The 26,368-nt window shown below is 36.7% G+C and overlaps 2 protein-coding genes across 5 annotated transcripts; both read right to left on the bottom strand.

Moving 5' to 3' along the window:
• Window positions 1-7,299: 7,299 nt before the first annotated feature.
• On the bottom strand, window positions 7,300-10,960 carry LOC147869719 (uncharacterized). The gene is made up of 2 exons (XM_087332412.1): window positions 9,732-10,960; window positions 7,300-9,064 (listed from the first exon to the last, which is right to left on the bottom strand). Exons 1-2 carry the CDS (start codon window positions 10,910-10,912, stop codon window positions 7,498-7,500), a joined length of 2,748 nt encoding a protein of 915 aa, XP_087188538.1. The 5' UTR covers window positions 10,913-10,960; the 3' UTR covers window positions 7,300-7,497.
• Window positions 10,961-14,846: 3,886 nt separating this feature from the next.
• On the bottom strand, window positions 14,847-25,205 carry LOC147869718 (CLEC16A-like protein). 4 transcript variants are annotated; one of them, XM_087332392.1, is made up of 24 exons: window positions 25,064-25,191; window positions 24,960-24,982; window positions 23,724-23,871; window positions 23,577-23,628; window positions 23,185-23,261; window positions 22,959-23,092; window positions 22,591-22,687; window positions 22,433-22,490; window positions 22,246-22,354; window positions 21,999-22,122; window positions 21,678-21,867; window positions 21,425-21,603; window positions 20,461-20,549; window positions 20,288-20,358; window positions 20,061-20,171; window positions 18,332-18,421; window positions 18,154-18,222; window positions 17,908-18,048; window positions 17,583-17,688; window positions 17,423-17,497; window positions 17,293-17,342; window positions 17,038-17,197; window positions 16,352-16,518; window positions 14,847-15,316 (listed from the first exon to the last, which is right to left on the bottom strand). In XM_087332392.1, the coding sequence occupies exons 3-24, from the start codon at window positions 23,771-23,773 to the stop codon at window positions 14,990-14,992; spliced, it is 2,526 nt and encodes an 841-aa protein (XP_087188518.1). In that variant the 5' UTR covers window positions 23,774-23,871; window positions 24,960-24,982; window positions 25,064-25,191; the 3' UTR covers window positions 14,847-14,989. The 4 variants fall into 4 exon arrangements, with proteins under 4 accessions (XP_087188518.1, XP_087188510.1, XP_087188525.1 ...); XM_087332384.1 differs by lacking the exon at window positions 24,960-24,982 and having other exon boundaries at window positions 25,064-25,205; XM_087332399.1 differs by lacking the exon at window positions 24,960-24,982 and having other exon boundaries at window positions 21,425-21,594; window positions 25,064-25,205.
• Window positions 25,206-26,368: the final 1,163 nt, after the last annotated feature.

The raw sequence follows: 26,368 nt of genomic DNA, 5'->3' as shown, positions 1-26,368 counted from the left end.
CACCTCTAAAGCTGCCGGTGCCACCCACGATAGCTAACTCATTGGCACCGGGGGCACCCACAATACCGACTACCACAAAAGTTCCCTTGTATTTTGCATCCTCGTATTCAATCGTGGCTGTCTCCAATGATGAGGTACGAGATGCCAAGTAGCTTGTCTCGACAGTGTACCCACGAGCAAACCCTAAGTGTGTTGACGTTGGATCTACCTTCTCCGTGATGTTGAAGGCGAAAAGATTCCCCGCCCCGAACTTTGCAGTGGTTGTGGCATTAAGACGGGGCAAGAATTTGTCGGAAGATGCGAGGGAACTAGGACCGACATGGGCTTGAACATAGTACTCAAGTTTGGAGCGCTTGAATGGCTTGGGTTGCGAGGTTTGGGATTGTGCTTGTGATCCCACCAATGCATTGATTAACAAGAAGAGTGCTATGTATTTGATCATGAGAGAAGAAGAGGCCATTATAGTAGTGATTAGTTCTTGATTGTTTACAGGTCCTTTTGGTTAAGTTATGCCACTTTATAGTGCTCAAACTAGATGACTTTGTCAATGTCAACGCCCCACACCTTCCTACCCACGTCCCATTTCACATATTTCTAGGTAATTGAAGTCTATCCCACATGCATATTGCTCCCCCTTTATTCAAATGTTTCTGCCATTACATTAGCTATGAGTTCATGAATGTTTACAAGTCCTTTTGGGTTAAGTTATGTCACTTTATAATGCTTAAGCTAGATGACTTTGCCAATGTTAACGCCCCACACCTCCCCACCCACGTCCCATTTCACATATTTCTAGGTAATTGAAGTCTATCCCACATGCATATTGGTCCCCCCTTATTAAAATGTCCCCTTGTCCTTCACATATGCCAAGACCTTCACATTTCACATTTGTTTTAAATAATAAAGATCTATTCTATATCCATTGCACGTTATGTAGCACTATTATGTGATATGTCGTGTATGCTATATTATTGACTAGTCCTCGGATTCGGGGTAAAGATATATGTGTAACCATTGCACGCTATGTAGCAATACTATGTTATTTATAATGTAGGCCATATTATGCATTGACTAATGCTCACATTTGAAGTTTCTATAATCTTAACTCTGTTCGAATTCATCAATGTCAACCCATCCTACAATGTTTTTGAGCTTTGGACCATTCTTCATATGCATGCATTCTTGACAATATGGGATCTACACCTTAGTTACAAGTTGGCAAATCTATACCAAAAGTACCCATATTGAAAGTGTGTTATAAGTGAAATCTTCACAGACATTTACCAAATCATATCTCTTTTGATATAGAAATGCTTTAATATTTTGCTAAAATACATACACAGAAGGTTTTATAGGATGTGTTGTTATTTAAAATAACCAATGTATTGCTATTTAAAATAACTAGATTATTGGGAAGATGGTAGATATCATACACACAATATTCCCTCATAATTTTTTGTTGAAAACATATGCTAACTCCTTGTAGATTCGTAAAATGAGCCATTACATGTAAAGTAACCGACACGCACATGAATGATAACGGGGCAATGTTATGCCACCTATATTATAATTTAGAAGTATGATGTGTATGCCACCTATGTTGTGAATTATATAAATTTGGAAGGATTTTTTTATAAGCACCCCTTGTAATAGGGGTGATATCGAATGTACCCTTGCCATATGAGGAATATCAATTTATACCCTCATCACGTAATTTGTACCCCTTGTAGTTTGAGGAGATTTTTTATTTTTTATTTTTTTATTTTCCAAAAAACGAAACTCCTTCCACTAGTTATAAAATTTTGAGTAACAACCATATCACAAGACCTTTTAATAGCACCATTTAGAATAAGATAGGCATTCATTAGAATAAGAGTAAATAACAATGGTTGATTCCATATTTATCGGGGGGTATTCCAAGGGCTAACAACAATAATCTAGATTTCTTCTAAATGCCCTAGTTGTAAAATATTACGATACATATGGTAAGAAGTTTTAAAGTATTCTACATTTTTTAAAAATATGCGTAGAATATGTAGGATACGTTAAATACTTCTTTGGTTCATATCATCTAGCAATTGTTCTAACTTTCAGTGATTTATTTCTGTAATTCATATAGGCACCACACAAAAAACTTCATCTAATGAAGTAATTGTGCCCAAAACTTTACTCAACAAAAAAATCATTCCACCTCAAAAGAAATTTATGGGTCTAATTATTATTAATTATATATTTCTCTTTTAGGAAACATAAAATACTTGTCAAATACGTACAATACTTAGCATATGTTAAATATATGGAACATTTTGTAATGGCAGTTCTAAAATGTAGCATACATGTTAACAAGATTCCTATGGAATACATTTTATTAGTGGTGAATGCATCTTCTTTTTAGAAGTTGTCATTCATGAGTGAAGCCAAATATGATGAATCATCTTCCCAAGTTCCTATAAAGTTTCCAAGAATCATCATTGGGGATGTAAACTTCTATCTATAAATACACAATTGGAAGGGTACAACGATTCTACCAAGGATCAATTATATTACTGAAGAGAGTTTGACGTCATCCACAATAAATCTAAAAAGTTTGGTTCAAGATAGGTCATCTTTTGTGGCAACATTCACAATCTTATGCAACAATTTATTTTGTCATGAAGACTTTCGATGCAACAATTTCGAGCCCACAAGAAGTCATTCTGTGAAATAGTTTGATGTCTAGTTGAGGGTATATGATTCACATCAACCTTAACCATTTTCATGACACGCCAAGTGTAATTTTTAGTATTGACGTGGCATTCTTCACAGAGCATTGAAATTATACCCATCCAATCCGTAATGATAAATATGTTCAAGAGGGATGAGTAACAACAATGATTATGAATGCCTCAATGACCATGCAAAGTACATTGTGGAGGTTTTGGTGACGCCCCCATACCTAGATAGATTGTTCCACACACATAATGAAAATAGAGTGGGAGGGTAAGTGAGAAATAGGGATGTGAGGTTCTATAAAAACCATAGATTGACATATTCGCATTCGTCGGGTTTCCCATTCAAATGAAAACGAAAACGAATACGAATGGGCGGTCAAGTATTCGTTTAACTTTAAAAAAAACAAAAAAAACATTGTCTTTTTTAATTTTCTAGGATAAAAAAAAGGAGCTTAAACAATAAATAGGGATAATAAAAGAGAGACTTGGGGATTTGTCATTATTAAATTTTTATAATAAATGTATAACTTATAAATTATAAGTATTTATTTTATTTTTAATAAATAAAATAAAAGCTCATTAATTTCTCACTTTTTATTCCCTCAAAATTTATGGATATTTTTATTTTGACATTATAAATAGTACTTCAAACTAATCATATATTCAAAGTTTATACTAATCATATTTGTATAGTAAATATAAAAATATTCGTTTTTAAAAAATTGATTAATTAAAATAACTTTCATAAACTCTCTTGACACTATAATTTATTAATGAATAATTGTTCTTTTTTTGGTAAAATAAATTTATTTAAATAAATAAATAAATATTTTATATCTATTTTACAAAACGAATGGTTTTTTAATATTCTTAGGGCCATTTCATATTCTCGAATATGGAGAATATTGCGCATGGAGAATATCACGAATATCACGCACGTGTCAATCTATGATAAAAACAATTGATAATACTGGGGAGGATAACGATCACAAGGGGGAGACAAAAGAAGGATGAGGTTAGAGTTTTTGCTCAGTGTTTGGGAGGAACTAGAGGTAGGTAAGGAGGAGAAGGATGAAGTATCAAAAGCCTACCACCAACTCAAATGGTTTGGCAACAACTATATATCACTAGGATAGTTCAATGGGTGCTAGTGTCGTTAGGACCGAGTCATTGTGATATAGGGTCATGGATGGACACGAGCTCTTGCGTAGATCTCACCGACAATCACCACATGGATTTCCTTGATTCAAGGCATGGCTCCCCTATTTTCCCGTTTCTTTTATCCCAAAGTTATAGCCAGTTTCCCATATTTCTTTCATTATAACAATGTTTCAAAGAGTCAGAAAATTGTAGTTTCAAGGTAAAACGGAAATGAGGGCTCCATGAATAAATTCTAAAATGGATTACTACTTGGTTTTTGCTCGGAAAACCGTGTTTTTACCGTGGAAAAAAAGAAAGAAAGAAATCATCATTGAAGTACACATAAAGTGGATTATTGCTCTTCACTTTGAAGCCTTGAGGGCCGAGCCTAGTTTACTCTTCTTAATGATTTTTTTACTCTTGAAGTAACTCCTCATTGTAGGAACTTGGAAGGAGTCCCAAGATGTTATGTCGATTTATTATATAGGTCAAATTTGGCCTCTTTATAGACAAAACAATTTCTACTCTAAAATCTGTCACATGCCATTCTTGTTCAGCCTTAAAGATTAAGTATTAGTAGTTGCTTAAAAAGTTGATACTACCCGATGAACATCAGTCCAAACATGGTTGCTCTTCTTCTATCCATATAGGTAAGGGACCCTACATCAATGATGTAATCTACAACTTTTGCCAAATCAACTTATAATTTAAGTGGAGTGTGTCAAAAGTATCACATATCAACAAATTCTAAATAACTTTGAGATTTTGCATGAAACATATTTCCCACCTTTATGACCCTAAACCCAAAATGATTGGTTAAACCGAGAATGAAAACTCATAACAAACCATAAGATGCAAAAAACCTCCTATACAAGGAGTACGTAAAATTCATGTTCGTCTAGCATAACATTCGTTTTCCTACGTTGGAAAACGAATGTGAATGTTATTCAAACATTCTTGTATTATTATTTTTGTTTCTTCCCCATTTTTTAGGTTTATTTACTTGTGCAAGGAATTACATGTCGTTCTATTTGATAGTCATACCCACTCATGTAGTATCAATTGTTGAGTGCATATAGAGTGAGGAAATTTAGGTGGGATTTAGGATACTTCTATCAAGTAGTTTGCTTATATCTCCTCCATATAGTTTCCAAATTCATTAAATCCCATCATGGTACTACTCTTAGCTCTACATAGTTATAGAGAGTTTAATTTTGTCAAACTCAAACTTGTTCTCTAAGCAAAATTTCAATATTTTAAATTAAGTGACGGATTCAACTAAATTTGTCTTTCCCTAGTTTTTGTACAAATTCATTGAAGGGGGGCACATTGCTTGGGTGTAAATTCACCAAGTGAAAGAGTACCCTTTCATGTCTGGAATTGCATGGCCTTACTAGTTTTATGGTACCAATTCGCTATGTGAAGACGTGTGCCATGAACTCGAGAATTAAAAGCATTGGTCTAAGAGTCAAGAATAAGATGTCTAGGAAAGTGTCATTGGTCAAGAAAATCCATTTAGAAAAAAGCAAAAGCATAGTTTTTTTAAAATACATGCTTTAAATTTTCATCATTTTGCACATTGACTTGTTGTCACTCTACACATCAAATTATAGAATCCAGGGAAATGTTTTTTCTCTTCTTCTACACATACATGTGTCCAACTAGGGCAAGTGGGTTGCATAAGGATGAGGATTTTCTTTGAGCATAAGGATGTTGCTCTTTGTTTGGTTGGGGGTGTGGGTTGCACGCTAAGCCAAAATTCACATAATGTGCATGCTTATGCTTATTATAAGTTGGGGATCTTGAAGGATGGTGTTCATTACATCAAAACAAAGCATTGATAAATATGTCCCTTAACCTTTAAGGTAATCATGGAACTTACTAGTGAACTTACTCTAGAGAGAACCAATGAGATATACAAGGGAGATACATGCAACTTTGAAGTAGGGAAACCTTTGGTCATTCACTTGTTAACATCACCTAAAACATTATGTATAAATAAAACATTTGGGCATTACATGTGGATGTGTTAGCACAAGCATATGAACATGACTTAATCTACTCAATAGCTAATGATTTGTTAGCAAGGAACACATGGATGCATATGATAGGGAGTTGATATAACGTTGGCAACTAGTTGTAGAGGAGTTCTACCATAGGTGATTAATCCATCAAACCATCTGAGTGGGTCTACAATACAATATTGTGATCGATAGTGAAAAAAGTCATAGCATCCATAATTCCTCACAATCATGATTGCTAGTTTTTACACTAAAATTTGTAAAATAACTTCTCTTTTTTTATCTCGGACGAACTTGAAAGCAACCCTAGACCTTTTCCTTTCAATCCTCGGAAAACACACTAAAGGCTGTTTCGTAGCAAGAAATGGCATGTCTCTAGATTGTATCGCAAATTGGCCTAGCCGAATGTACAGAGACTTATGATCTAGTAGTGTATGCATGTGACAACATTTATAGGGGAAGCACTATTGCCAACCACTAGTTTGTCAATCATAGTTTAAATGTCTTTTGCTTCACATGACTTGAGAGTACAAAAGTGAAAGAGAGATGCATCAATTACAACAAAAGTGATGATCACACAAATGAGATCCGTAATGTCGACAATGGGTCATATAGTTAAAGTGGTCATTCCATAACAACTGATCAACAAACAAATTCAATTTGATGCTCATGTTGTATCATATTTGATGGTGACCTTTTGTCCGGTCTAAATATTCATCTATGATATTGTGATATTGTGAAATATATAGGGAAGAGGATGCATTTCTAATGTTTTGTTTTATAGAAAATACTAGTTATATGCACGAAACAATCACACGGTTGTGCAACGACGTTACAAGAACAATGTGAAGGAGATGGAAAAACAATTGAAGGACATTGACTACAAGACAAAAAACAATGACAGCACTAGTAATGGGCGCCAAATCAGCAACAAATCAAAGTAAAAGGGAATACATGCAGAGAAAAGAGAGAAGAAAAAAATGAAAAGTGCATCGTAAATAGTGTTGTTTCCATCCATGACAACGGTTGAGGAAAAGTTCTCTACATTAAATGAACCTTTGTGATACATGTATGTTGAGTCTACTATTATAGAAAACAAGTAAAGATTGCATGCATCGCTTGTCAATAAGATTTCTATGGAACTTGAATTGCAAGCATTGTACACACCTTTCTATCTAGGTAGTAATTAGGCTTTGTCAATGTCATCAATCTTTCATGGAGGCTTTCGCGAGGAAGTTTCATTAATCACACTGAAAACAATAATCAGAATTTGCCCTCTTCTAAAGTCCTCATATATGTGTGTGCATATATTCATCCTGCCAAGTATTGGTGTTGATATTGTTGGTAAGTAACATGATATAAATGAATCATACATATGCATATGAAACGATTAGTTGCCCATGTCTATTCCTAAACATAACCAAAGATCATAAAAATGGCTCCATTTTTAACACATTGTTGTAGAAACCTTGGAATCAAGGACATGAGGCTTAAGCAAAGATCACAAAAACTGCTCCCTTTCAACACATTGGAAACCCTTGGATTTAAGGGCTTGAACCTTTGGAGCACACACAATCTTCACAGAAAAGTTTGACAAGAATTATCATCACATTTAAGTTGATCTCTCATCCAACCCCTTCGGAAGATTGCCAAGGTGTGTCACTAGTATTTGCCCACGGGGACTTGACGAATTCGAGTATCCGCACAACCTCGACCATGGATGGCCGATTCGATGGGACTTGCGAGGTACACATGACCCCCAATTTCATCAAGGATAGGACATCTTCCTCTCGGCAGTCAGGCACAATGCTGGTATCGACACACCTCATGGCATTGCCTCCATCGAGCAGAGCTCGGACAAAGTCGCAGAGAATGACCACATCATCATCATCTCGGTACTCGACAGGGCGTCGCCCGGTGATGAGCTCGAGCAGAATAACGCCATAACCATACACATCGCACTTCTCGTTTATCATGGAGCTTCGGCTCGCAAACTCGGGTGCCATGTAGCCTAGGGCATTGTTGAACTTACCGCTCACGAGGTATTTGTCCAACATGGGGAGCAGCTTAGCAAGGCCATGGTCCACAATCTTCGGGTTGTACTCTCCATCCAACAATATGTTGCTGGATTTCATGTTGTAGTGGATGACATGAGGATGGCACTCATGATGCAAATGGGCGAGCCCGCGGGCGGCACCGAGAGCGATGTTGAACCTCTTCCTCCACCCGAGAGGAGGAGCAGCATTGTCCTCATGCAGCCTTGTGTAGAGGTTGCCATTGGGGATAAAATCATAGATGAGTAGTTGAAGATCAGGTGTCCAGTAGAAGCCCCGGAGGCTCAACAAGTTGGGGTGCTCGATCTTCCCGAGCAGCTTCACTTCCTTTTCAAACTCCTCTTGTGTCTTTGTGATGGCCACCAATTTCTTGATGGCCATTGTCCTACCGTCTGCCAAGACGGCCTTGTAGACAGTGCTGGGGGCGCTGAGTCGGGCCTTATCCTTGGTGAGCATGGCGTGCGCGGCCGTGATCCACTCCTCGGCTCTCGGGTCATTCGCGATCCCGCCACTGGAGCTCTTGGTGAACATGACGAGCTTCCCGAAGACCGGGGCCGGGGGCAGCAGGGCGGACGGGGGGTCGGACAACGAACTCCCCGATGAGAGGGTCGAGAAGCTGCTTGTCCGGTACCGCCGACCCAGCCCATTGGGCATGGACACAGGATGTGTGGCCACACCTGGGGTGTACCTGTTCAAGACCGCCACAATCACAATACCCGCACAAATCGCGACTGCTGCCGAGATCGCTAGGATGGCCGACACGCTCAACAGCTTCTTCATATGGATTCGTGTGGACGGCGTAGGCATGCCGTCGGTGCCACTACCATCAGAACCAGAGTTTGGATTGAGGACCACTGGCTTGGGCATTGATCCACATGTTATGTTCACTTGATCTCCGCATAGGCCAGCATTCCCCAGGAATGTGGTGGCATTGAACTTGCTTAATGCACCATTGGTTGGGATGGAGCCTTGTAGCAGATTGTAGGAGAGATTCAGATCCACTAGGTTTTGTAGGCTGCCCAATTCTGCAGGTATGTTTCCCGATAGATTGTTGTAGGAGAGGTCTAAGACCTCTAGCTGTTTTAGGTCACCCAGTACAGATGGAATGTTTCCCTCCAATCGATTCCGTGCTAAGTTTCTGGACAATAAATATTTTAACAAAAAGAGAGGGTTAAGGAGGGTCTGATGAGTAAACAATGTCCATTCCTATAATAATAATAATAAAACGCCCTAATGCACAACAATGCTAAAAAGGGGTTATTCCTTATAAGGAATCCCTAACCCTAATGTACGATAATAGGGAGAGAAAACAATGTCAGTTCTATACGAAATCCCAATCCTATGATGACAAAGATAAAAAAAAAAAACCCTTAATATCTGGAATAAATGAAAAAACACAAACCCTATTGTAATTTGTAGCATAAACAAATGTTTGAAAGTGTAAAAAAAAATTAAGTGACATAACAAAATGTTGAAAGATTTCTGATCTGCCAGAGAATGCTGTCTTTCAATCCTATGAGAATAAAAAGAAACCCTAATTATGTAAGGCAATAATGAGCAAATAACGAAAACTGTAAATGTAAGATTAAAAAAAACCTAGGAACAAAAAAGAGAACCCTGAGAAATGATAAGATGAGGGAGAAAACAAAATTGAGTAATGATGAGATAGAGAAGAAGGCTGCAGAACCCCTATCATATATAATTAATGAGCAAACAAAGAAGCCTAGCAATGGTGAGATAGAGAAGATTAATATGCTGATGTAAAGAAGAAAGGCATGATGGTGAAGGGAGGAGGGGGGGGGTACATTTGTATGAGGGAAGAACAGTCGGCCAATGAAGAAGAGATGGAAGTTGAGAGCTTGTTGGAGCTGAGGTCCAGGGTCTGCAACTCCCCACACATTGAGAAGCCATAGCCAGCAGGAGGCAAGGATCCTTGAAGTGTGTTATAAGATAAATTCAAGACCTTGAGAGAAGCCAGGTTACCAACCCATGAAGGAATGTTCCCTTTGAAAAGGTTATTGGCCACATTCAAGGTGGAGAGGGAGCCCAACTTCTGAATGGCATCAGGTAATTCCCCTGACAGGAAATTGTTGCTCAAATCCATGTGTTCCAAGTTCGGGAAATCCCCAACCTCTTGGCTGATCCCTCCCAGAAAGAAATTGCGCTGGAGCCTCACATCCACTAGGGTTAAGGAAGAGGCTGATGGGAAGATGAGCTCCCCTGTGATTGAGTTGTATGATAAGTCCAGCATGGAAAGGCTGTCCATTGCTTTCACGCCCACCGGAACCTGCCCCGCTAGAAGGTTCCCCGACAAGTCAAGGCCGCGGATGTGTAGACATGACGCGATGGAAGAAGGAATGCTCCCTTCTATTCGGTTGTATGCCAATGAGAGATACACTAAATTACATGAAGAAGAAGATGATGAAGAAGAAGAAGTGTTGGAGAAGAAGAATTCCGAAGGTATAGTTCCGGAGAGCAAATTGTGCGAGAAATCGACGTATTTCAGAGACACAATGCTGCCGAATCCTGGGCTTACCGCGCCCGACAACTGATTATAGCTTAAATCTATTCGCTCCAAGTATACATACGGATCTTCGTCGTCTATTATATCAATAGACCCAGAAATGTTGTTATAAGCAAGTGATAGAACCCTCAAGTAGGTGAGCTTTTGAAGTCCCCTTTTGCTAATACGCCCACTGAGTCCCAGACCATTCAAATTAATTGAAATCACTCTACCCTCACTCCCATCAGTACTGTTGCTGCTGTTTCCATTGCAAGTTATACCTGTCCAATTACACGGGCTGTCTTCATCTTCAGTCCAAGTGCTTAATGCATTGGCGTTGTCGATTAGATCAGATTTGAATACAATAAGGCCCAACACATCATCATTTAGCTCTGTCAAATGGCGTGTGGAGAAAGTAGTGAAGAAGAAGAAGAAGAAGAAGAAAAAGAAGGTCATGAGAAGCCGTGGCTTCTCTAAGTGCATCTCTATAGGCTAGGCTACACTACATTAAGTTGAGGTAACAGACTGACTGTTTGTGAAGAGAGAAAGAGATATAAGAAGGAAAGAGATGGTGCTAGAGTCAGTAGTGTTGGGAACAGGGGAGGGGTTTTGTGTGTGTGTGTGTGTGTGTGTGTGTAATGTGTGGACAAGGGTTAAAGGAGATGGATTGGATGAGTTTAGTTGTAACTGAACTCTCTCTCTCTCTCTCTCTCTCTCTCTCTCTCTCTCTCTCCACACACATACATACACCTCAAATGAAAGACAAACCACAAAGCAAAAAAAAGAGAAAGAGAAAGAAGCCCAAGTAATAATAATAGACACCAAATCAACAACACTCAATAGCCTATAATTCTAGTTATAGCTATATGGATGGATGGATAGATGGATACTCTCATTTTACATGCAATGTAGCTAACAAGAAGTCTTTTACGACAATTTTCTCTTAGTGCCTTCGATTGTTTTACCCACCCCCATTACTCCCACTGTTGCACTATTGTCGTTGGTATACTTCACCTTGGCGCATACATCCTTGCATGTGAGTATGAGGCCCCATCCTCTCCCTCACATTTTGGTTTATTGTGCGATGTCCCATATATTGTGGAGTTTCTTGGGCATATTCGAATTTTCATTTGGAGGAATTTTCATGTGGTGTTGGACATTAACTTGATGGCATAAATGCATTTTAAGAAAAGTCATCCATTGTTCGGGACATGAAATTGTGCTTCTTATAATTGTGATCAAGTCATCAAACACCCAACATCCACACAAAAGGGAAAAGCATTGCGGCAATAAAGATGGTGATAGTAATGAATCTCCAACATGACAATTTGTCATTGAATTGACATGCTTGCCAATATGTCCATAAATGTTTGTGTGACAGAGGGAGTCCATCTCAATGAAGCCACAAACCATGGTGTATATCATAATGTGTTTTGATTTCTTAATCATGGTACAACATTGCAAAGTGAAGATATTGTGTTTTTAGTGGCACAACTAATAATTTAAACCAATTGAGCAATTCATCAAAGGTTATTCATTTTTTTAATAGAGTTTGTGCGAACCAACCATCGTACAATATTCAAATAAGTGCATCGTTGCTTCCCAAGATGATCAAGTTATAACTAATGATTAATCGGGTACAAATTAGTGGTGTACTTCATTTCATGCAATGTGTGCTATGTACAGAAACCTACTGTCTATACGGAGTTTCCTTTAATTCCTCTCTATGACATGATTAATTTAAACACATACGCGTCATACATTTATATAAAAGCATCATGAACGAGGTTATAATGTGTTGAAAGGTCATTTGAGCTGGAAAAGCCCAAAGGGCCTATCCTACCCTCATTGTTTGAAATTTTATCTTGCTAGGAAAATTGAAACCTTATCAACCTTAGGAGGAACTCAGGTTCTCTTTATGAGGGGAATAGGATTTCATGATATATACGTTCATAAATCATCAAAATAAGAATATAAGATGATTGGATCATCCAAGTAATTGGCATTGGTAACATTCAGCAAAGACTAACGTTCATGCCTACACCACACACTATATATAGCAAGATCAACATTGTGAAAAGTTAAATATTTGGAGGAGAGTTAAATAAAAGAACAATATTTTACTTGCTACCTTTTTCTATTAGGAGAATATATTGCTAGTTTAAAAATACCAAATACTTGTACAACCATGTGAAACAATATAAGTAGGTGGTAATTGGGAATTATGAAATCTCGACATACACACATCAACATCTTTGACAAAAAATGAAGGTTATCATTTGTTTGTTCTAAGAAATCCTTCGAATAGAAAAATGAATATGTATAACCCCCACACAAAAACAAGGTATGAAATATTTATTCATCTTTTCACGCTTACATGACTATGAAAAATATGTCTTAACTATGCCATGTGGTTAAGATCAAACATCAATCATTATGCAATGAAAGAAAGAAAAACAAATCAAATGATCAATATGGCCTCGAAATGGTGTTAGCTTGAAAGGAAAAATCAACGTGACAAATGAATGGAGATGAATAGTCAAATATGAAAGGGCACCTACATTGCACTAGAGGACATCTATTAGGACAATGAAGGGTGGTAGAAACAAACACCTTCATTAGGGATACATGAAAGTATGCTAGCAACTATTCATAGAATGTATATGATATATTCAAGATTAGTTTAGCACGTGTCTTTCATAAAACCCTTTGCTACGGAGAACTTCAATTTAAAACTATTTAACTATTCATTGAATGTATATGATATATTCAAGATTAGTTTAGCATGCATTCTTTCGTGAAACCCTTTGCTAGTGCAAACTTCACCAAGATACATGAAAGGATGCTAGATTAGGAAGATATATTACTAAAGATAGGGCCTTCTATCTCTCCCTGTTATTAAATACATAAAAGATAAGCATAAAGATGAAATAAGAAATATAAACATCTATTGTGAGGTATCGACACACATCTACACGGAATATTAGTTGTATACAAGGTAGGATTGTTAGGATATATACAATCGTCCAATAGATGTGTGCACACTATACGTAGAGAAAAAGAGGTTATTCAAACTGTGCTAAATTGCAATTGTTAGGTCTTCCTAGATAAGTCATTGAAAAGGAAAGCCTTTTATTACATCAAAAACAAATGCAACTTTCCTCAACCTCTTCCAAACATAAAATAAATATATCTAAACGCATGGATTGAAGGCAAACTCCAAGCTATGTACATGGGTAATAGTTGTTAGTTCCCAACGAAAATTAAAAATTCCTTGATCAGTTTTAGACTATTCTTAATTTTCCAACCCTAAATCTCAGCATGGTGAGCCACTTCTTTCAACAAGTCCCCATTTATGTGGAATTTACCCTTAATCGTAACCGTTTAGAATACATGTGTGAACCAAGTTCAAAGTAAGGGATCTGGAACTTCCTTGTCACCACATATTCAAATAGAAACTTGAGAAACCCTATAAGACAGTGTAAGTAACCAATCAACATATGGGACCGTCTTGTTGCTTTCAAGATCCTCCACCACTGCCTATTTCTCATAAACATCAAAATCCGATGTACAAAATCCACACTTCATTGATTCATGCAAGTAGCATCCCCTGGATAACACTATAATTGTCACAGTTAAGTCCTTATGTAGAATCAAACGTTGACAACCAGCTTTAAATCTCAAGTAACCTACTCTCGATCTCACTCATAATGACACAAACAGATCATCCAAAATTTTGTCAATGATAGTTGAGATCAGTAGTGGTTTGAGTTTATATATCTGAGACACTTTCACATCAGCAATACTATCCATAGAATTCTGCCATTTTCTTAACCATGGAAATCAGAACATTTAGAATCAATCAAGGTTTGATTACCTTGAGTATTAAAATATATTCTCAGAAGGCTAGCATATGTATACAGTATAATACTTTCAAATGCTACACATTAAAAAGAAAAGAGAACGCTTTACTTTTGACAACTATAATCATGTAATTTGTGTTAGCCAGATAAATTCAACTTGAAAGGATTACAATATCAATCAAGATTCTTGGAAGAGAAAACGGAAAGTGACTCCAGAGTTTTGAATTGTCTCAAAGATAAAGAAGAATTCATGTGAATAACCCTTTCAAGTGGAAGGCAAACTATACATCCAGAACAAACTAATTTCATGTGTTTTGAACTTTTTGAAGGCCAAGTCCACATCCCGAACAAACTAATTTTGTGTGTTTTGAACTATAGCTTTGCTGGCTGCAAACATGCCACAAAGAGTCCAAAAGCTAGGTCAAAACAATTGGGTTGCAAAATTCGAAAACCAAGGTAATCATTTAGCTATGATTCATAGCCTTCTCTATCTACAACCAAGCTAGATTTATGGATAAGATACCATGACATTTGCTTTGTCAGCACTGGTTGTAAAAAAATAATTGCATTGTGCATTAAATGCCCAGGATAACATGGAACCAAAAAAATGAGCCTGAGATTTTAATCAGACAGATATTACAAATGGTTGGTGGGTTGTGAGGATAATTGCATGTCTTTTTGTTTCTCATCTATGGCTCTACAGAGCCAACATCATCTTTGTTGCTTGTAACAAGAAGAGATGAATCGACAATGAATGGTTCCAAAACATGCTGTATGGCAGATCTCTGAATTTCCATCTCCTCATACATAGCTGTTTGGGCATACTTGCACGTTTTTTCATCAGGAAAAGCAAGTGTCCATCTACCATCAACAAGGCGCTTCGAACGAGATCTCCCACTGCTCCCAACTTTCCCAGCATCTGTAGATGGAGGTTGAGGAGATCGGATCCGCAAATGTAACCATTTTGGGTGATCCTCGTCGATTCTAGGCTGTGCATATCACAAAGGAGGCAAAACCCATTCCACTATTCAATGAAAATGCATATTAAGCATCAATGGTAAGACAAATACACTGTAAAACATCAAAATGGGAAGCAAAATCCATGTTACGTACCTATGGCAACCAAAGATCACTCAAGAGGAAACCAAATGTAACAAAATATCAAGATCATATCATCTAAGTATCAACAGGATTGGGAAGAAATTGAACCAAATTTATTGAAATATCAAAATGATATCATCTAAGTATCAGCAGAAATTGGGAAGAAATTTGCATTAGAGTATCAATAGGACGCAAAATGCATCAAACATTAAATATAGGAAGAAAATTGGATGGAATATTAATAGGAAGCACGGTGCATATAAACTGATCAGATTCCACTAATTCACCAGCCATTACTTTACTAAGACCATAGATGCGCGGAATTCCATCCCCAACTTAAGTGTCATCAGCCTGTTATCCCCAGCGTACCAACGAGTATCAATAGGAAGTAAATGCATCAAACATAAGATAAGAAGAAAAATGGGTGAGTATCACTAGGAAGCACAATGCATGTAAACTATCACCAGGAAACAGAGTGCATGTAAAGTATCACTACAAGGCAGGATTAGGGTAGGTAACTACGACGCGCAATTGTATCAACAGAGTGCAATGGATGTAAGTACTGATCAGAAGAAAGATGCATTAGAGTATCAAAACGAAGTCCAATGCAATGGAGTATCAATATGAAGTATCGATACAACGGAAAATGTACCAGAGCATTGATTGGAAATAAAACACCTTTATGTAACAATAGGAAGGATAAAATGAATTGAATTATCAGAATTCATTTGCATATCACTACCAAGTAAAATGCATTTTAGCTTTTCAATAGGTAGCAAAATGCATTGAATTATAACACATGTAAAGCATATATGTGAATGCATTTACAAATGAATAGGAAGCAAAATGCGTTAACAGTATTGATAGGGAAATTTTCCTTTATAGATCAATAGGAAGCAAAATGCATTGAAGTATCATTATGGATAATGTAAAACAAATGACCTTTTTTTATACATACATTTGATCCTGCTAAGGCTGCAATGACACGAACAATTCCCCTTTTGGGTCTGAGAGGTACATCTTCTGCAAGAATCAACCATCCATCAGTTCCTTTTGAATATACAAGCAAATACACTGCCCTTTCCTTTCCTTTTTCAAAAGCAATCCTGCACGGGATAGCCTCACCTGAAAATTAAACCAAACCTAATATCAGCTGAAGACATACCATTACAGATTATCAGAGATAATTTCCCTGAATTCGATGTGTTTAAAATCCCTACAATTAATTTCGAGGGCTCTCAAGAAAGTTATTCCTCATCTTCCAAAACAAATGTACATAACTATTACTGCTGCCATACAAATGTCCAAAGTAGCACATGAGTGCATTGATTCACTAAAGCATGAGTACTCTCACTTCCGATTCTATCCAGCATCTCTCTTAACCTGTGCATATAAATACGTTCATTCACTAAATCTTGAGATGCTCTCACTTTCAATTCTATCAAGCGTCTCTCCTAGACTATATACGCTGCCTTCTTCAACAGGTTGGCCCTCAACTGTAGGTCCTCCTAGTCCCCTAATCTCACCAGATGGTATTGATTGAATTTTCTTCATGCCATCCTAGTCTCAAAACCAAAAGATAGCATAGCACTAGTCTCCTATACTCAAAATAGAATTATAAATGCAATGTAAGCGGTATCTTACTTAAATCAATTTCAGTATCTCGTTTTACAACAGTCATCTGGACACCAATCCTCCCAGTTTTCGGCCTTTGTACTTTCTCCTTAGTTTGTTTCAGTGAAGGTGCATCTGGTATAGACCCTTCTAAAATAAATGTCCGGAGTTGATGCAAGATCACAAAAACCTGACAATAATAGACATTAATGCTGTAGGGCTTTGATATATAATCCCAGATATCAATGACAAGTATTTCTAGAATCAACGACAATACTACCACACCTTCACACTAGTTTGCATTCTCTCTCCAACAAAAGATGAGGATGTATCGCCTGAAAGGATAGATGAATTACGCTTAGTGGCAAGACATTAATATGTTATGGAGCAAAATCATAAAAATAAAAGCACATACCAGCTGAGAACATAGATCTAGGGTTTGGCCACAGCACAAAAGAAGTATCCTTGTTTAAAACTGACGTTTCCGTTGCTACGAAGGCACAAAATGCAAAACCTCTTTTTAAAAGCAAATTCCTTTATGTTACTATGCTGCATAATGCTGTCAAGAATTCCACCTTTTTTACAGGCCTTCCATTCTTCGATAAGTAAAGCTGGAACCAAATCACACCAGCAGTCTTTCGTCTCTTTCATGAGGCCTTCTTGGGCTGCAGCATATGCTTTCTGTCATGCATTACCAAAGTCACGGAAAGATTAATGAACAAGTCCAGAAATCGTTGAGATTCCTCAAATCACAAATAGTTATGCACAATCAAAAAAATATCAATATGCATTGTTTCCAAGATCCTAGTTACTGCTAGATCAGTCATTTAGTTCGCAATTGAAAACAAAGATTAAGAAACTTTATAATTAGCTTACAACTTGGACCATGATAAAACTTACACTCAACATGAGAACATGATGATCACGGAGCTTTTGTTCATGATATGGCAAAAGCTGACGCAGCAACCATCCTGTATGCCACAGTGCTTCTGCACATGGAGAAGGACTACGACAAAGAAGCCTCATCAATGAATCTAATACCTGAAACGCATAGTCAAATAAGGATGTTTCTATGTCAATTTATTACTTCAAATGCATTACCAAGTAGGGAAAATTTTATCTTCAGTAGAAAGGTTCAAAACATGCCTGATACCTGTTCCTTCTTGGACTCAAGTGGGCAGCTCCACTACCAAAAGCACGTTCGGGAATATTTTCCTGTAATTTTAGCAGGTCTTTATAAACTATTGCCAAAAGAAATTCCATCTATAGAAATAAGAAGCATTAAAGACTCTCAAAAGATGCTCACAAAAAAGGTGGGACTTACATGGTCATCAGTTTGTGAACTCGAGGATGAAATGTTTTGATGTGCATCATTACTACTACAGCTGGCTCCCTTAGCGTCCAGCCTCCTCACCTAAGGATTCAACAAGAAAACTCTAAGATTATAAGGAAAAGAGATACCTACAGTAAAAAATCAACAATTTACGATGTTTTCCACTAAAAGTTAACCATATGAAATAGCATGCAATGACAAAGGCTTAAATGACACCACTTTGGGTACACAGATAGGTCTATGTTAGGGTTTTGAATCAGTGAAGATTCAATTTTTGTGTTTACGATCATTACAAATTTAAAGTTTCTGATATACACCTTACGAAATAGAAGCATCCAAATTGCGAAATAGAACGTCATATAAGTCTCATAAAATATATGTCTAAATTGAGGAGAAATGGCCCATGTTGGGTTCAGTTAGGTTGGTCAAGATTTGAAAAGTTATTTTACTGTTGCACTGTGATTTGGCTTCTCCCAAAAAGAGTGCCACTTGTTTGGCAAAGACATACACAGAAAGAAAGAAAGTCTATAGTAACATCTCTGTGGAGACCAAAGCAACCTATAAGACCCCAAATAATACATAATAATGGATAACAAAAAAGAAAAGCTCATACATAAATAAAGAAAAGCTCCATGAGGTGAATGAAAAGTTTAAACTAGGATTAGTATGTCAATGAAAAAGCTGAAACATAGAAGTTTGGTTGAAATCAATGAATAATTTGTCGCATAACTAATACAATGACTGATTAACCTCCTGCACCAAACAGGGAACCTAAGCTGACTGGGAGGGGGGTTGTCTACACCTACATGAGGATTTGCTGCTTCCCTGACATATGTTCACTATAAGTAGTGTCAATCTCTAAACTTTCAGTCAGTGGTTGTACTTTTGTTTCAATTGACAGTTGATCCATCATTTGCCTCCTCACATACAAGAAAAGACAAAAGCAGATCATAGTCACCACCCTCAAGTAGAACAAAAACAAAAAGGAATGACAGAAACGATTGTGAGAAAGTCATAATATCTCAGAATTCCCCAACCATAAAGCTGGTAAGGATAAGAAAAAACTGGTATAATCATTATCAGTGATGTAAAGAATGAGGACATGCATCTTATAATTACTTTATTCATTTATTGTTTCATGTTCCTATTGCATTGCACCCATAATACAAGCCTAGAACTACTGAGAAGAGAGGGCAAAGTTGACTTTTAAACAAAAAAATCTGTGATACAGCTTCAATACTTGCACCTGGGAATGAAAACAATTATTTCTATCATAGAGATCATCTCTGTAGAATGCTCAAACACTGTTATACTAGGTTTTTTCGTTGGTTTTGACATTATCTATCATGTCATGATTGACGTTGAAAATTAGTAGTTAGAACAAACACCGCCATTTACGAATTACATATATATCTGAATCAGTCTGTTGCATACACATACATGTTACAACACATGCATGCAGAAATCTCACACATACATCGAGAACGTAAATATAATTTTTTTACGAATGAATTTCCTTCATCGTAAACCACGAGATCTTACAAATGGAATGAAAGTTTCTTATAACACTGAATTGAAGTGAACCAAACTTATATCTTGTCAAACACCCTATTTTCTTGCTGTACAACTGTAAAAATGCCAAGATGGATTTGAACTCTGTGAATGCATCACATGCATGCTACAGAAGTAGTTCCACATAAAGAGTAGTAGTAATGCTCACCTCTTCACTAGTTGCTCTAACACTACCGATATCAATGCTGTCATCACCTTCACTTGTAGGCACAGGAGAGAAAAGAACCTCTTCATCAGCATTGTTCCCCACCAAAGCTTGCTGCACACAAGCCCCCCGTTATCATAGAATTAGTGAAGGGATAAGGACAACTTGATAGCTATATATATTCATTTTTAGCATAAATGACACAGATAGTGCAACTTATAAACACATACCAACAACAATTTCTTGTACCGCTTGCGTTGAGGAAGAATCCCCAACGCATCCAGTAGCGTTTCATTTAGGGCTGCTTACTTGGAAACAACAAAATAGAATTTCAATCAAATAAAGCAGACCTATCAGAGCCCTGATAAGAAATAAAATTGAGATCTATACTTGAGGGTCTGACCTGTATTTTGAAGCATTGCAATCAGAACATTCAAAGAAGCTAGAACAAGCTTGTCATTTTCACAAAATAGGTAAGACAGGAGCAACTCTCTGCCAAAAGCCACACAAACCTTTTCTGCCTTTAGTAGAACAGACTTCAAAAGGGGCGGGGGGGAGAAAATGAAAATGAAATAACATACTAACATCTTTAAAAGACCAAACATCACATCCATGTACATCTTATAAAAGTCTGCTAAAATAACGCATAACTAATTTGTACCTAAACTAGGCGGCTTCCCTATGTAACTAGGCTGAGTACAAAATGATAAACATTATCATGATAACTGGCAACAAAACGAAATAAACCAATATCAGTGATCATTTATAAAACTAAGAGGCAATGCAGAATAGAATAATACTGTATAAGTAAGATGTAGCATCAAGAAGTATAGTTTTTATGACATAGTACATGCTACATGGACCATAGCCCATTCCACAATTACTCATACCATTAGTAAAACGAGGTGGTTGCTATATGTGGATCCATACGAAAACAACATATTGGTTTGTCATTGCACATTATCATCAGTAAAAGAAAATGCAGGCGGTTTCTATATGTGCATCCACACTAAAACAACATACTGATTAGTCATTGCACATTATCATCACTAAATTAAAATGCAGATGGTTCCTATTATCATCAGTAAATTAAAATGCAGGCGGTTTCTATATGTGCATCCACACTAAAACAACATACTGGTTAGTCATTGCACATTATCATCACTAAATTAAAATGCAGATGGTATGTGCATCCATACCACAACAGAATACTGATTAATTGTTGGTTCCTGAAATAAGAAACTAAAGTTTTTTATATATGGAATGCATATGGGCAAAAAAAGAAACCAGTATAAACATATGCATGGCAGTTGGGAAATACTAAACATGTGGCCACAGACAAGGACAACCTTTAAGCAAGACCCTACCTTCCATTATTTGAGACAATACTTTCAATAGATTGTCCTCCAGAAATAAACCCTTCATCCTTGGATGAGCTCTTCTTTAGAAGCTCGAGCCCAATCCCGTTCACTAATTCCTTTTGTTTTACTACCTGAAAGAGACAAGAGAGCATGTACAAGGATGACAATTCCTTTGTCTGCAGTTCCTGTAATTTTGCATTCATTAGTCTGGAAGTTACAAAACGAAATATTGTATGAGTACACATAAAATAAATCTTACAGTTGCTTGGTATGGTTGGAGAGAGGGTATTAAAACTGGAATGACAAGTAGGTCCAATATGTGCCTTGATATCAGTTTACTCAGCGGAGGCATACCTGCATTAATGATATCATTACAGTAGAACAGGAGATCTCCTGTTTCTGCAATAGCTTCTTCAAGCTTTGCAATGGTTTGTGAGGAGTCAGGATTCCTGTAGAACAATAAGAGAAATAATGTCAAAACTGCCTGATCTAAACTTAAAACACAAGAAGAGCTCAAGGAATTACAGTTTTACTGTAAGATCATTAATAATAGTAGAAAGGCCAAAAAGTAGAGGATTACTTGGCAGACTCTGTAACAAAGTCAACTAATCTGGCTGTCTGTTCCTTCAAGGAGGTCACTAGTTCCAAAAAGTAACCAACTGATTGTGGACTCATGATAAACTTCCGGATAGCTTCATCATCAACTGCAGAACCTCGTCTAATGTTAAAAGTAGTAGTCACTGATAGCATATGCACTTTAGTTTCTAACGTCTTTAAATTCCATTTCCTCAAAAGTTACAACATCCAGAGTGTAAAATAACACGTACTGTTGTAGATGTGTAATGTAAGCGTTCGTACAGCAATTCGCACCATACTCTCTTCATGACGAGCAAACTTGATTGCCTCCGTATAAAGAGGAAATTCCACAACCTCATCCTACAGAAAGCATTCACATCATCAGTTCATAAACTACATTTTTATAGTCCAGCAAGATTACATGCAAATCAATCATACATTGTTTGTCTTAACAAAGAAAGATATTGTATTCTTGTCAAGCTTTGTGCTGATAGTCCTGCACACCAGAGAAAACATTTGCAGCAAAATCCAGCGTTTATTATTAATACACTAACTGAGGAAATACAGAAGCAAAATGATTGTCAGCCCAATCCAACCTCAAGAACGAAATGAAGTATGCAACCAGCTCCTCATTTTGAAAGTCAAAAGGATATGTGATTAAGTTGTTGATGTATTCATTGCTGAACAAGTAATCTGCAGCCATCATCAACCATGGGAGACAGTTGGTTTAGATCAGGCACAATGACATGAAAATTTGTTGACTTATTTTTCCCTATGTTTTCATATTTTCTACAAACTATGAAGAAAGAAAACAGCAAGGGAAATTGAATGTACAAGAATCAAAGGACAAAACAAACATAACTAGAAAACATCAAAGTGAGGTTGTAAATGGTAAGTAGAAATATTTCAATGCAAGAGGGGGTTACATCGTATAATCACTAAATGCATTTAAATACAGGCTTACATATTGCTTGCTCACTGCGCATACTTTGGACCATTATGTTCAATGTTTGCAAGAGCTGGACAATTACACTTGAGTTTCGGCTGTGTTTCAAGATATAGATGAATTGGGCCATCACCTGCTTCTCCATGAAAAATCTGTAAGAAAAATAATAGGGAAAGAAGCCTATCATATTACATCGTTTCTTGCAGCTGCAGAAGAACCTTGATATATGTTGTCATGAACTTACTCGAAAAAAGAAGGATCGTGTTGATCTCCCCAAATCAGCAATTCTGCCATTGATCTAAGGGTCTCAATCACAAAATCCTGTATACATTTATTTGCTAAATTCTTGTTAGCTCAAAACTAGAAAGTCAGTCATAAACAAGCACAAAATTCTATCATTAAATAAATGTCAATCATACATTTCTTTTTAGAGCTAAACAGCACTGTTCTATTTTTACAACATGACCTTGTAGCCACAGCCAGGCCTAAATTGCATAGAGCTACATGACCAAAAAAGTCTATGTTTTGCATTATCTCTTTGGGTGGAGGACAAACTTACTCAACACAATAAACATCAATGATTAGTCATCTATATCAATTGCTACAATTTCCATATAGCATCCAACACATTCATACCTTGTTTGTATCATTTACCATCATAGCTCTTTGCAATTGTTCATTTAAGTACCTATATTAAGAATCAAAGACACCAAAATAGTGTTAAAATGAAACTCCAACTTCTACGACATTACTGACCATATACCACATGAACCAATTCCATACTTAAGTTCATCTAAGGAGAATCGCTCCCTAGAACGCCAGAAGCTCCACATGATCAGCCAGCTTCTTCAATATGCAAGTCGCATAAACCCTAAAGCTGATTATTTGTCCAAGGACATATGCCTTCTAAAGCATATATCTGCTCTTCACGCTAAACAACACATATATCTTTTTTTCAATTCATTGTTAAATGAATGACCAATCCAGCAAATTTCTAATGATAATTGAGTATGATAATACGAAGACTATGCAGAAATACAAATATTACTAAATGAATTATCACCTCTTTCATCTGTATTATAGCCAAATAACCTAAGATGCCATTACAATAGTGGCGAGACATAGACTGCCTTCGAGGCTTAAAACACATGACAACACAATACATAGCTATTTTTCAATTCATTGTTAAATGAGTGACCAACTAGCATATTTCTAATGATAATTTGGTATGATAATACGAAGACTGTGCAGAAATACAAATATTACTAAATGAAAGATATATTACAACCTCTTTCATCATGTGAAGTATGTATTATAGCCAATTAACCTAAGATGCCATTACAATAGTGGCAAGACATAGACTGCCTTCTAGGCTTAAGGCACATAACATCACAATATATATAATGCTCCATAGTGACATATTTCCAACCCTCTCCAGGGAGACCCTGTTATGTGTCTGAGCCGTTCAAACTTACACCATTGCTGCCCAAATGCTCAATGATCAATTGATTTTAAAAAATGTAATTGATGCAATGCTTAACACGTGCTTGGAGAATCATTTAACATCTTCAAATTTAATGTATAAAATTGTATGGAAACGATTAAGATGGGTCATCTGTGAATTTTCAAGCTTTCTTTCCCACTCTACATCATAGTCGAGTCTTAATCCATCAATATATTCACGACGAAAAGGTAGCGCATCAGATAGTGAAACACAAGTAATCTATTGTTTAGATAAGTCAATTTTTCTTAACTTCTATCTTCCTTATATTTTAACACATTATATACCTATATATCTAATCCATGAGTGTATATGCCATAGCTATGATTCTAATATCCTTTAACATCTGGTCAATTATACCTGACTGAGGGAAAAAAAGGATTTTGAAATGATGTTAGGGTTTTTCCACATCTAAAGCAGAAAAAGAGCTCCAATTCCAAAGAAAACTTTCACAATCGAGAGGAAACATTCTTAGATCAGAAAATAGGGAAAAAATACAGATCTAAAGAAAGACTTACGAATTGAGAAGATCTGTAGAGACCTGTCACGATTCGTGAAAATGAACTAAATATATTTTAAGGAATTGTAAAAATGCATGTAAAATGCTTATTTGATGACTCACCTCTGTATACGTGGAGGCGATGAAGCAAAGTTCCTCTGTGAAGAAACGAATAAGAAGAAACCGCAGCAGCTCACACAGAAGAAACAGACGAATCTTCACCGAATGAGAGAGAGAGAGAGAGAGAGAGAGATTTCTATTTCTTTTTTCTTTTTTCTTTTTTCGTTTTTCGTTTTTCGTTTTTTCTTTCTTTTTTTTCCTTTTTTCTTTTTTCTGTTAAGATCTTAAGGAGACATATGAACCTTAAACACTAGTTGTTTTAAACTCCCCACATACAAAAAACATTCATGTCCACAGCTCAAGGCTTCAATTGAGAATTTGTAATTAAAATGGATATGAAGTATGTTGGCCACATCATGTGTGTGGACCCTTTTGTGCGCAAGCTGAGTTCAAACAAAAATTTCATCAATAAACTCAGTTCGGTGAATTTGTTATTGGTTGTGTCACTTGTAAAGGACCCATGGTCGATCGACCTTTGTCATTTGACTGTCTTATGCATTATCAATTGATATCATGGTGGACGTATAGGTTGTTTCACATACTAATCCACTACTCGATGCATATATTTATGGATGAATTGTATGTTGACAATGAAATTGGACAAGCCACTCAAATTTTAACATGGGGAACACTCACAACATTTAGAACTTGATGTGCAAGATGCTCCTCTTAATGGTCTACCAACACTCTCTTCTACCCCGACTTCATTTTATGGCGTGCTTAGGCTTAGTTAACATACATAATGACATGTTCAAAACTCAAAGAAAAAAATGGCTTTTTCAGACATTTAGGACAGTTTCATACTTTGAGAAATTACCATGTTATGTGAACTTGATTGCAAGAAATGCCAGCTTGCAATATCCACTTTGTATTTGACTAGGGTTATGCCTAAGGTAGATTGGAGATTTGCATCTAATAAAATCCTTGCCAAAGTAAAAACAAGTGATGTATATCATAAACTAGTTTATGCATATCCATGGATGGTTGAATGGGTTGATAAATAACGAGGAATCACACTATCTAATAGGTGATAGCAAAGTGCATTACGAAATGGTGGGACAATTTCTCCAACCCAATAGAGCACAAACATGTGGCAAATTTTGGATAAATTGGTAGGGTAAACATGTTGAGAGTTGTGGCAACTTTTATGAACTTAGGTATGAGGTCTAAGAACTTACACAAACAATCAAACATGCTCACAATTGCTTTCCAATTTTACCAATGAGTATTTGTGCATATGGCTTAAGCATTTGGCTACCACAAATCACTAGATCTTCAAGACATCGAGATTGAAATACGAGCAATCAA

This window comes from Azolla caroliniana, unplaced genomic scaffold (assembly GCF_043228905.1).
Source record: "Azolla caroliniana isolate FFs.n. ecotype wild unplaced genomic scaffold, voAzoCaro1.0.p SCAF_1, whole genome shotgun sequence".
NCBI classification, from domain to species: domain Eukaryota; kingdom Viridiplantae; phylum Streptophyta; class Polypodiopsida; order Salviniales; family Salviniaceae; genus Azolla; species Azolla caroliniana.
The sequence above is the reverse complement of the archived record's forward strand: the minus strand, read 5'-3'. Positions and strand labels throughout refer to the sequence as shown.